The sequence below is a fragment of the Microtus ochrogaster genome, linkage group LG7_11 (assembly GCF_000317375.1).
Source record: "Microtus ochrogaster isolate Prairie Vole_2 linkage group LG7_11, MicOch1.0, whole genome shotgun sequence".
Classification (NCBI taxonomy): domain Eukaryota; kingdom Metazoa; phylum Chordata; class Mammalia; order Rodentia; family Cricetidae; genus Microtus; species Microtus ochrogaster.
Genome location: NC_022032.1, coordinates 2488079 through 2501471, shown reverse-complemented (window position 1 = coordinate 2501471; position 13393 = coordinate 2488079). Strand labels below are relative to the sequence as shown.

The 13393-nt window shown below is 39.2% G+C and overlaps 1 protein-coding gene across 1 annotated transcript in view; it reads left to right on the top strand.

Annotated features, from left to right (window-relative positions):
- Positions 1-13393, top strand: part of Adam18 (ADAM metallopeptidase domain 18) — a 53041-nt gene that overhangs the window by 21973 nt on the left and 17675 nt on the right. Inside the window, exons 8-14 of the mRNA XM_013351962.1 lie at positions 282-347; positions 3229-3300; positions 3498-3664; positions 4382-4463; positions 9131-9267; positions 10306-10489; positions 11726-11821. Of these exons, the coding sequence (XP_013207416.1) occupies positions 282-347; positions 3229-3300; positions 3498-3664; positions 4382-4463; positions 9131-9267; positions 10306-10489; positions 11726-11821 (804 nt within the window). The remainder of the gene's footprint in view (positions 1-281; positions 348-3228; positions 3301-3497; positions 3665-4381; positions 4464-9130; positions 9268-10305; positions 10490-11725; positions 11822-13393) is intronic.

The following is a 13393-nucleotide window of genomic DNA, read 5'->3' as shown; positions in this document are numbered from 1 at the left end:
AGAGAGAGAGAGAGAGAGAGAGAGAGAGAGAGAGAACGAGAAAGAGATTCATAGGCAACCACCAGTGCTTAAAGTTCTCCTTCTGAAGGTGAAGCCCTCACAGGGAACCTTTCATGTCAAGGACATTTTGAAGCAAAAGTTATGTTTTCCAATAGTTTTTTTTTTATATTTAGGTTTTGATGATAGTTTTATATATGTCTTCCCTAACTTCTTTGCCTGTTAACTTTGCTTTTAGAAAGTTCAGTACACATTAACAGTTAATATTTTTGGTTGTTTTCCAGGATAAAAATGATTCACAACTATTACCTCAAAGTCTAAAACTGCACATGATAGTGGGAAAATCTTTGGTAAGACAATGTCCCTTCTTTCCTCCTTCCTGCCCCCTTCTATCACATTTCCTTCTCTTCCCTCCTTTCCTCTCCCTCTCCTTTTCCTCTTCTTTTCTGTTCACCTCCTCATTTCTCCTACCCTTTTCCATTTCTTCTCCATTTTTCTCTTCATTCCTTTTAATAAAAAATTTAGAGGCAGAAATGATTTGTTTTCTTTGAGCTCACAGGTCTTTAAGTTTGTTATTCACTCCATATTGTCTGCTTTATAAAATTTAATTTTGAAAAGAGCTAAACAGTAAAAGAATTGCACCGTGATGCAGTGTATGTTAATATAACCTGTGAAAGATGAAACACTGGGAGGTGCAGTAGCTGTGCAATGCTCACAGGAAAGATTTTTAAGATAAGAAGCAAAGAATTTAGCAGAAGCTCACAGTTGTAGGAGCCAAAATCAGGAGTCTCTGAAATAAGCTACTCTGTTTGTTGAGTGATAGGCGAGTTGATGTAACTGGAATGGATATAGCCATCATCCCAGGAGTGGGGGTTTGTGGGAGGACCCAACAGGGTGGCTGACTCTCAGCCTAAGGCTGAGGCTTGTGTTTCACCCCATATGTAGCTGGGAGACGCTGAAGAATGTGTGCAGCAAGAGAAGTGGAATCAGCTAAGACTGAGGATTCAGTGATGTGGAGAGAAGTTAAAGTGGGTAGAGAGATGGGCATGTGGGGCATGTGGGGCATGATGGAAGAGATAACCAAAATCCCATACAGAAGCTGCTGTTTTGTTTTATAATTGCATATTCATCTAAAGGGGTTTAACTGAAATTACCTGTTGGAGACCAGTTTCGACAAAGATACAACTTACCCCAGGGTAGGGGCTTGGAGATTAGAAAAATAAGTAAAGATTATGAAGACACAAGTGAAAATGATAAAACAGAAACAGGATAGTATCGGGACAGAATTTCAGTGGATACTGAAATCGCCCACATTTAATTTCCATTTGCTTAAATACCCCACACCCAAAAGATAGGAGTAAGATTAAAAAAAAAAACTACATTTACATGATACAAGAAATGAACTGACCAGTTGTAGGATTATAGGCTACATTCTTAGTTAAACATTCTGTTGCTAGAACAAATAACACTCACACCCTAGACCAAATCATTCTGTAGGCAAACCACTCCCTGGGTGGAATCCATTGTTATCTCCTTAAAGGAGTAGGAACTTAGTTAGATCCTTAGACTTTTGTTTGATGTAGAAACAGATCTACTTCTCTATACCTGAAATACAGGTCTGGATATTAGTCACACCTGTTGACAATAACCTTGAGAGAGCAGAACTCACTGCCCTGTTATTTGAACTATTGACAATAACCTTGAAGAAACAGAAGTTTAGGTTCCAACTCTCTGATGGGTGGAAATAGGCTCACAGTTTTGGGCCTCCACAATTACCCCACATAGGAGATGATGCTCCTCCCAGAATCCACAGATTGTCATATAAATTTCTCAGTGCTGTGTATGAGTTGTTGGTCAGAGATATCCTGGAGACCCCAAGATAATATAGACTATTGCCACCAGAAGTTGACAATGACACGAAGACAGCATGCATATTGGGTATAGAACATGGAGCAATAGAGTTAGTATTGACCATAAAGTTTCTTCCTGCTGGTTAGCTTTCATGGTAATGGAAGGGGCTGGGGGAAATGTCATCACTAGTACTGCTAAACTGTGTTCTCTCTGAACCACATAATGACCAGGGTGGCAATATATGCCCAGGGGTACAACAGTGACATGAATGTTATAGAAGCAACCAATCACTATTTTTCAAATTGGTTTTAAGGCCCGCTCCACAGGAGAAAACACAGCCCTAGTACTACAAGTCTGGCTAAGGACCATATTTGGGGCATTCACAGGTCCCAGTGATAAACCTATTGTTGCTGTTCTGCTAAATGGACTGTGCATCAAATCGCTTTCTAAATCCATATCTCTATATCCATAGATGGCTGCAGCGTTCAAATCTCATCAGAGAAGTTTCTTTGTGCAGTGGATGGTATTTAACACAGAAACTCACAATTGATCAAAGTGCAGATAAGGGTTAGTGTAACGCTTATGATGCCATAAATAGGATATCATATAACACACACACACACACACACACACACACACACACACACACACACACACGACTCAGGACTTACTCTGAATTTTAGTTCCTCTCCCCATTCCTTCTTGTATTTGCTCTTCCTCATTTGCCAAGCAGGCGCAGAGAGGCAGTTGGATTCCTGTGTCCAGCTGCGGAGGTCCAGTTATAGGGAGGTGGAATTCGCAGAGCTTGCTGGTGCCTCTCATTTAGTCCCTTTTCTGCTTGAGAGTCTTAGAAGTTTTCTTTGAGTCTGTTCTAAATGCCATTGTGTTCTTGGGTCTTTGTTTTTAATAAAAATTACTATTTAGGGCTGGAGAGATGGCTCGGTGGTTAAGAGCATTGCCTGCTCTTCCAAAGGTCCTGAGTTCAATTCCCGGCAACCACATGGTGGCTCACAACCATCTGGAATGAGGTCTGGTGCCCTCTTCTGGCCTGCAGGCATACTCACAGAAATATTGTATACATAATAAATAAAATAAATATTTTTAAAAAATTACTATTTAAAAATTATTATATAATTGTATTTGTATAACTGTAGTGTTTATTATATGTTTATGTAATATAGCTTATATATGATTGTATTATAATGTAAAAGTATAACATTTTACATGTCATTGACAAAATGAAACTTTAATAAAAATATTAACATGTAGAAATACTTGATGAACCTATGCTTGTCCTAAATTTCCAAAATAATTTGGCTGTTGAAAATTTACTGACATATTATATTAATAAAGTCTCAAAAACTTAAATTTGTGTTTCAGTACGATTATATGGGATCTGACATTATGGCCGTAACACGGAAAATTTTCCAGATTATTGAGCTTGTCAACACAGTAAGCTTTTAATTTTTCAGACTTCTAATTTTGTGAAAAAAACATTGACTATAATTTGCATTTTATAAGTATGGAAAATTAATGACTTGAATATATTTTATTAGATCAATGTTCTCAATACTCTAGTGAACGTCCTTCTGTATTTTTTATATACCAGCTGATGCATTTTAAGCATACACTGTAAATCCTCTTCATAGATGGTTAATCAGCTGGAACTGACGGTTGTGTTAGCCTCCTTGGAACTGTGGTCAGATAAAAATCAAATCTCTACTGATGGAGATGCTAATGACATTTTACAAAGACTTTTGGACTGGGAACGAGACTATCTTACCCTACAGCCCCATGAGATAACACACTTACTCATGTAAGTAGACGGCGCTCTGCATGATAAACAGATTAATAATGCCACGAAGGTCAGTTTTTGCATTCATTATACGCTTCAGTTTTCTGGAGGACACGTTGAAGATATATATAGCTTCATGTATGAAGACAATAGTTTAAACAATGATGACCAATTTCATATCGGCATATTTTATATTTAAAGTAGAATTAATGTGAACAAATCCTGAATTGCACTAATTTATATATCACTTTTATTACAGATTATGTCAGCCGAATCTAATTAATAATATAAAAATTGTTTGCTTAATTTTACCTATACAAATTGATGTATTTCATGTCACTTTTTCATAGGAATAGATTTGTGTAGGTTGCTTTGTGATAATTTATTATTAAATAAGTGCTTATGTTTAAGATGTTAGCAAAATGGCTTTTTCTACGAGTTAAACATTAGTTTCCTTACTTTTCAACTTTTAGTAGCTGAAGGAGTTACGGCACAATACAGAAAACTTGGTAGCATTTCAGGTCATAGAATAATATCAAATCTGGGAGCTAAGTGAAGAAAAAAGTTTGGTATCAAATAATTACAATAATTTGAACATTTTGCAAACTTTATTAGATATCCAGATTGGACTTTTATATGTTTCTCAAGTTTTTTTTTAATTTTATGAGGAGGTAAACAAATGCTTATATGTTATGCTATGTGATTACATGAATACAATGTCAAACCATCATGGTGTAGTTACAGGAAACATCCCAAAAATATTGGAGCAACATCATCGGGTGAAATATGCAATAAAAGCTACTTTGCGGGTATTGTCATGGTATGTACTTTTCATCTTCTTTATATTACTACTTTTCAACAACCTTATTATTATATAAGTGTTTATGCAGTCGTTAAATGGTTTTCAACAGCTTATTCTATCCTATGTATGTCTATTCATTATTACTCTGTTGGGACAAAGTTGTTCGAGTCTAAGAACATCCCATTGTATTACACATTTCAAGCATAATCAACATAATACAAATACTAGTATATTCTGTCACTAACTAGTTGTGACATTTGCTAAAGTTGCCTAGGATTTTTAAGTAGCACAAGCATTAGCTCAAAAGTAGAGACGCCTCCGTGTGTCCAAGCTCAGGCAGTAGCAAAAGCCATCAACTTGAGTTTGCCATTTCATAACCCTTCATGCTATCTGCACAAATTTCATTTTATTCTCTTATGAGCCAAATAATGAACTAATATTAAATTGCTTTGATTACACAAGTGGCTCTTCCCGGATTTAATAATTACATCACATTGGTTTGCCCAAAGTCTTTAATAAAATATGTCTGCCTTCCTCTGTGTTTGAGGAAGTCTTTCTCTATGCTAGAGACATTCTGGGGAGTGTGTCTTCTCTTCTTGACACTGCACATAGGACATGGCACACAGCTGTGACGTGACAGTTCTTGCTTTGTCTCCTTTGGAACATGCACATTTCTGTTTCACATTCCACCAACTTACGTCTCTAAAAATGACCGAGGAAAAAAAGAAGCCAGGCATCATGGGAGCCGGGTGAAGGAGAAGGGATTTGATTCTTTTAAGTTTCTGGTTAGCTGTAGTATTTAGAATATGTATATAATATCTAATATAATAATATATGTATATATTTGTACACACATGCACACACCTTGGAATTTACTGGTCTCTATTAATCCCCTTGGGAACTTTTGTGTGTTGCTTGCTTGCAGCGTCTATAGTAGTAGCTCTCAACTTGTGGGTCGTGACCTCTTTGAAGCAGGTTGAATGATCCTTTCACAGGGGTGGCATGTCAGATAATCCTGCATATCGGACATTTACATTATGATTCAGAACAGTAGTCTTTATTAATTATATGCACACATATAAAATCATTTTACTTCATCTTTTCTCTGCTTTTAGTATTCTGCTTCATTCTGCAGTGTTTCAAGGCCCTTCCTTTGGCTTCAGTTCCTCACCTGCACGCTGTTAGACCCGGTCTCCTCAGTGATGCCCTGAATTAAGAATTAGCTTACTTTTCTGTTTTTTTAAAATAATGTTTTTATTAATTCTTTGAAAATTTTGTACAGTGTTTTTTGACTACATTCACCCCCTCAACATCTCTTCCTTTCCCTGCTCTCTCTTCTTTTATATTTTTGGTTGTGAGCCTAGCCTTTAACGGCTGAGCCATCTCTCCAGCCCATCTTTCTCCTCTTTTAAATCTACCCGTCCAGTTTGTGCTGGCACACTATTCTTAGGTATGGAGCTTGCTCTGTAATGTGCTGTACCAGGGTTCACACCACCAAAAATGACTTTCCCTCTCTCAGCAACAATCAAATGTCAATAGCTCCTCATTTAGGAGGTGAGACCTCACGTCCTTCATACTGGGATTTTGTGTGGCTTGAATTTGTGCAAGACTTGGGTATGGTGTCTTAATTGCTATGATTTCATATGTACATCTATCTGGCTTGTTGGAAAAGAGTTTCCTTGAAGTCATCTATCACCCCTGACTCTATCTTTCTGTCCCCTCTTCCATATAAACTCCTGAACTTTATGTGGAGAAGTGTGATATAGATGTCCCACTTAGGGCTGAGCACTCCTGAGTCTCTTGTTCTTTGTGCACTGACCACTTGTGGCTCTCTGTGTTAACTGCCATTCACGGGAAGATGAAGTGATGAAGGCTGAGAGATGCGTTGGCCTATATATAGGTATAACAATAAGTCATTAGGCATCTTGTTAATGCTGTATCAATTTAGCAGACTAATAATTGATTTTCTACTAGGGACCATGACCTATCTAGCCACAGATTCTTGATCTTATTGACAGTGAGTGACAGGTATAAGTTTCACCTCGAAGAGTGGCCTTCAATACAATGAAAAGGTGGTTGGTTACTCTCAAATACTCATGCCACTATTGTGCCAGAGGGCAGATCTTGCAGCCTGGCCTTTGAATGTACCCCTCAGTGTTCATAACTGTGTGAAGCTGATGATGACTTTTATCCCCCAGGAGTGTGCATAGCACCTTCTAGCACTATGCAACCTAGCCAATTAGGCATGAAGCTTCCGTTGAGTGCATGTTGTATGACTGAATATGTGATGTCTTCAGCAGTAGTAGCTTACCATCAAGTTGTGGACAGTAACCAATAACATTGGTGATAGCCTGTATTGTTCCAGTTGTGGTGGGGGAGGAGTCTATGGTAATCCACTGGTCAACAACTCAGCAAGAGATAACCCTTTCCTAGTGCTGATGGTGGTAGCATATGACATCTAGTTGAAGTATAATTTGGTTTCCTAATCCCAGATTTTTGAGCATCTTCTGTTGTCTCGTCAATGATTTGTAGCCTGATAACCCAGTGCTTTTCAGATCCTGTGGTAGAAAACTGTTTTTGTCTTGTAAGCAAGAGATACATGTACCCGAGGAGCATGCCTCACCCATATTGTTCGTTAGTTCTTGCGGAGTTTTAATGCAAATTAGTGCACAGCTTCACTAAATCTGTTACTATGAGACTTTAATTGAGATGGACTGAATGCTGGAATGTAAGGCAGTTGTCGATGTTGCAGGAACAAAGATAAGTGAAGCCCTGAGTCCCTCTCTGATGTTTTTGCCAACTAAAGCAGGTTGTGCTCATCTGCCTGGTGGGTGAGTGTTTTACTTTCATTTCCATTGCTGATAAAATGCAACTTAATGGAGAAGGGGATTCAGTCGGCTTCCAATTCCAGGATACAGTCCATCGTATCACGTGAGACTGTATCCTGGAATACATGTCATGGCCTCAGGATGTTAAAGTAGTCACACCCATAGCTAAGAGCAGAGAGAAGTGAATCTTACTTGCTTACTTGTTCTCAGCTCAATTTCTCCACTTATATACAGGTTAGGACCCTCCTGCTTGGGGAATGGCGCTGCCCACAGTAGGCTGGGTCTCCCCACATCAGTTGTCTTAAGTAAGATCGCCCACCACAGGCATGCCCACAGGCCAACCAACATGGACAATCTCTCATTGAGGCACTCTCCAGGTGCTTCTAGATTGTGGCGAGCTGACAAAACTAAAATTATAGTCAGGCTTTTTGCTTCTTTCACTTAAAGGTCCTATAATGATCTTATAGTATCAGAGAAATTCTAGCTCAGAGGTTAACAAGATACAAGAGCTCAGTGTGGCCATTGCAACTCGAGTCACCTGTGTGCCAATAAATTTTTATTCATGAATAGTCATATTTGAATGGCATATAGTTTTCATGTACAGAAAAATATTTTTCTCTTGAAATTTTAAAGTATTTTAAAATATAAAAACTGTTCTTAGTTGTAAAGTACATGAAAGCAGGCAGCGGCTGGATTTGGTCTGATTTGTTTGCCAGCCCTGGATGCTCAGAAAGCATCATCAAAATAGGAAGGGGTTCTCTAGAAGGGAACAGTTTAGAAAAGACTTTGCTCTTTTAGACTGAGGTTTACCAGAGGAACAAATAGAGATGGATACTGAGTACTCAAATCTATGAATAATAAAACAGGTGGGATCTACACTGAAATCAACACACTTCCCGGGCTGGCTGAGGGTCCATGTTGATTTGCAGTCCGCTTCTCAATGGCTGTGTTTATCTGAGATTGGAATTGAAGTGATTGATTGGCGGAGCTTGAGATCCCAAGTTTTCCCTCTCTGTCTACTTGGTTTCTGTGTACAGTTTTTTTCAGTTTGGGATTGGTGTACTGGCTTCATAGAAGGTTTGGACTGCTCTTTCTATGTCTATTATTTTGAATAATTTCTTTGAAAGTTAGCTAAAATTCTGCTATGAATCCATCTGGCCTTGGAGTTATTTTAGATGGAGGCTTTTTATTCCTATTTCGGTCTCCGTGGTAGATAATTAAGCTAGACCCCAGAGAAGGATGTGTCTTGGCACTTTTTAAATCTGCAGAAATCATGCTGATTTGTGACTGAAATAATTTTGAGCACTTTAACTTGAAAGGTGTTTTATTTTGAGGAGTCTCTTCATCTGAATGACTTTATCCAATATTCATATAAGTTAGATAATTATAAAAGAAGACCATGACTCCTGTATTACTGGGCACTAGGACTCCAGATTCTATATTTTACCTCAAAATCTGGTGTTCCATAATTGGGTGTTTTTACCCATGCCATGTTCCAGCTTTAACATTCATTTGTCAAAACTAAGGTTTCAAACTTAGATACCACATCATCAGGGAAGCATACCTATTAGGTTTTTTTCATACTCATAAAATTTTTCTGTGTTAAGTTACATGCATGTTTACAATATGTGTAGTTTTGTGGGGTTGGTTTGTGTCACATTATTTTAATAAATGTACAAATAAAGACATACAGCTAAATTAAAGTAGCTATGGGTATGCATAGCAAAGAAAATTATTACAAGGTACACTCAATATAAAAAGAATTATTGAATAAAATTTTGATTGCAAAGACATTTGTCACTTGCCTTTGTTTTATTTTTATATAATATTTTTTCTATTTAATCTTCTCTATTTTAGTATCCAGAGGACATAGGTTTGGAGGGATTATCGGTAGTTATCACTCAGCTGATTGGCCTTCAAATAGGATTGTCATATGATGATGTCAGTAATTGTTCCTGTCCCAGAGCTCCATGCATAATGCAACAGGGAGCCATGTAAGAATTTTTATGATGAATTTTATCTTTAAATTCTTTGTTAGACTTATTTATTTTATTCATGTGAATTTTGCCTGCATCTATGTCTTTATGCCATGTGCATGCATGGTGCCCAATAAGGACAGAAGAGGACATTAGGTCCAGGGTCCCCTAGAACAGAATGTACAGTTGTGAACTACAATGTGAATGCCAGGAATCGAACCCAGGCCCTCTGCTTAGAACTGCTGAGCCATCTCTTTAGCCCCCAGTTGTAACTAATTTTATACATGTTCTTCCAATATTGATCTTATGATTTGATGAACAGTGAAATATTTTTATTAGTTTCTACATTACAAGTTGGAATGTTATATTATGCTTAATAAGATAGCATATGAAGTATTTTCCATGTGTGTGTCCAACTCATTCCATGTCTTGTGGGTGGAGATTGCTCATTCATTCCTGGCTGACCAGTCTCAAAATAATCACACAGAAACTATATTAATTGCAATACTGTTTGGCTAATAGCTTAAGGAAATTTCTAGCTAGCTCTTACATCTTAAATTAACCTATTTCTATTATTTTATATTTTACCACAAGGCTCGTGGTTAACCATCAAGGTTATAGAGCATCTGTCTCCTTTGGCAGCTACATGACTTCTCCCTGATTCTGCTGTCTTTCTCCCAGCATTCAGTTAATTTTCAGGCTTAGTTCGATTCTGCCCTGCCACAGGCCCAACAGAGCTTCTTTATTAACCAATGGTTAAAAAAAACCAACATATTCACAGTATACAGAGAGAAATACCACATCAGTGCCTGGCTGGTTTCTCCACCCTTCTTCCCAGCATCTTCTGTGCCTGGCAATCCTGCCTAGCTATTGGCCACTCATCTTTTTACTAAACCCATCACAGTGACATATCTTACTCCACAACGTTTACCCTCTGCTGAGGTATATATTTCTATTTGTTTCATCTTTGTGGGTTCTATGATTTACTAATGGAGCATTGTCTAAATGTGTTTTAGTAGCTAAGTTTATTTCTCTGAGACTATTATTTTGCTTTAGGAGTTCCAGTGGGGTGAAGACTTTTAGCAACTGTAGCATGCATGACTACAAGCACTACTCCTCAAAATTTTTTGAGGGATGTCTTGGCAACCTTTCAGATGTACAAAAATCAGCACAGAGTCAGCCCGTGTGTGGTGACGGAATTGTGGAAGCTAATGAAGAGTGTGACTGTGGAAGTGACATGGTGAGCACCAGACATTCAAGTTTGGCCATAGTTGTTCTAATCCAAAGAGCACAGAGCATGCTGGCAGAGTACATGCTGTGCATATCGTGGCATCTTTAGTGTAAAATTGATATATGAGAATGAAGATAAATCAATTGCTTTCCCACCTCTCTTTTGTATGACATCGTTCTGTGTAGCCCAGCATTGCCTGGAACTGGCTTGCAGGTTGAAACTGCTGATCCTTCTGGGCTTTACTGCCCGTCATGTGTCTACTGCTGCTCCCAGTGTTCAAGCCTAGTCTTTAAACAAAATCTACAACTGATACTTGCAATGTCTTGTGACCTCCTGAGATGGCCCTACTCTGAAGTTTATAGACCTCCCATACTGGTCCCCTATCTCATGGGCAGTCAGAGTCATCCAGAGAATAAAGGCCAATCAGAAAGACCTGAAATTTCCAGGATAGAAAATAAGAGAGACTGCTATGTCTTAGATGGAGAATTCAGGCGAAGTGGGGGTCATTTTAACCATGTGAAATGAATAACAACAATATCACAGAAGCATTGCAAACAACCATGGCACCAGAAGCCTCCAACACCGTCCTAATATACAGACTCCATGTTCTGTTACTTGGCGAGCAAATGGAGGTGTCTTATGTCATAGACAGGCCACTGCCAACACCATTAATGGGAAAAGGGTCCGTGAATAAATAATGTGTCTTGGTTTCCTTTCTGAAGTTTAGCTTCATTCTCAATAGAAATGTGTAGCAAACAAATCATTAATGAGAGTACTGAAAGAAGTTGGTGTTTCTCCTGGGAAGTCACACTCCTCCCGACCCCAATGTATTCCATATTAGTAAATTCTGAGTCAACCCCAAAATTTTCACGTTCGAGATCAACAACTGATTTAAATGCTATTTCCTTAGTGCTCTCAGTCGCACATACTTTCGGGAATTCTGGAAATAATGAAAGCTGAGGGTCATGAAGCTTCATTGAATGTAATTAGGAGCACAGCATGCGAATTAAAGTTGAGATAAAAGGGCAAGAGTTACCAAGTTGTGGGTGGTGGTGCTTTCCTAAAATCCCAGAGCCTGGGAGGTGGGGGCTGGAAAGTGAGGGGGGCCACTGGCACCCTCCACTGCACAGTAGAGCAGTCTTGGCTACACGATAGCCTGTCTCAGAAAGAAAGGGGAGAAGGGGAGATGGAAGGAGAGCTGGGGCATCTATCCTAACCGGAATCCATTTTCTTTCGAAAGTGCAGGAATGTCAGTTTAAAGAGTGCTGCAACTCTGAAACATGCAGGCTGAAAGCCTCTGCAAAGTGTGGCTCTGGACGATGTTGCACACCAAGCTGTGAGGTGAGTGGCTGGTACTTAGCAAAGGGAAGTTGAGCCGCAGTAATACAAGACGAGATTAACTAAAACCACGTGGAATAATCCAAAGAATGTGGGCTCTAGAGATTCCATGATAAACTACCATGAGCTACATAAAACACTCCTGTAGTCATCAATGCTGTTGCCACCTTTGAATCCTTTAGTTCACATACAAGGAGAAAGAAGATAACGCCATGAATTCCATTTTCTACTCTGTTCATTTCCCTTTGCAAATATCTGTGGATTATCATATTTCTTATATTTTAGTTGCACTTCCCTTATTTAATGGTTTGTTTCTTTATTCTGTGAAGGGTTAAACTCAGGTCTGTGTGCATGCTAGGCTTATACTGAGCTACACCCCCATCCTGTGTGTATGCTAGGCATATACCCAACCACACCCCTGCTCTGTGTGCGTGCCAGGCAAATGCTCTTCCACGGAGCCACACCCCTGCCCTGTGTGCATGCTAGGCATATACTGAGCCACACCCCCATCCTGTGTCCATGCTAGGCCAGTGCTCTATCACTGAGCCACACCCCCATCCTGTGTCCTTGCTAGGCCAGTGCTCTATCACTGAGCCACACTCCCCCGCTTATGCTGCATTCCTTATATCTGAAAGCCTCCCTTGACTATTTTGTATCATCTGGGTCTACTGAGAGTGGGTTCTCTCAGCTATTGTTTGCCTAGGAAAGGCTTTATTTCCCATTAGTTTTTTAAAAGTATTTTGAGTGTGTATGAATTGTCATGTGTACACCACAGCGTAAGTGGAAGTTAGAGAGCCAATTGTCAGAGCCAGTTCTCTGTTTCCACCATGAGTTCTCCAGGTATTGGGCCCTTGTCCTCATCCTGTTTGTCCACTGAAGCGTCCTGCTGGCTCTCTCATTCAACTTGATGTATATCTCCAGGGTATGAAACTCTACCTTGTGACTTTTCTCTTTCATTTCTTTAAAGATACTTCTTTATTTATTAATTATCTTTTCATTATTAAACATTAGTTCAAATTACAGATGCTATAGTCTGTGTATGTGTGTGCATGTGTGTGTGTGTGTGTGTGTGTGTGTGTGTGTGTGTATCTGTGTTTTCAATACATAGGGTAGTTCAACATTTGGAAAGTATAAATTTTGTTATGGATGGCAACAGATGAGAAATGTGTTCAACCAGCCATAAAAATGCATCTGAACTATGCAGAGAGACCCTTTTGTTCTCAGAATAATAAACAGTGGTGGTTAGATGTGCTGATTGTGCAGTATTCTAAGCATGCGTTCCATTAAATGAGAATGTGATCTTCATTACGGATTTGCAAATATTGAAGAGACGCATTGTCTCTCCCACACGAATAAGCTAGTAAGAGTCAAAGCTGGACCTGGCTTCTGGGTCTTGCCAGCATCAGAGGTGGAACCAAATGTTCTGTGCTTCTCAATGCACATGCTGCTCATGTCAGAGTTCGCAAGGCTGTGGGCAACTGCCAGCCTGCTGTCCGTGGGGATCTGTGTCTATCACAAAGACAGTTGCCCTTCTCTGGGCTTCCCAGTGGGTATTTTACCTGCATTTCCCTTTCT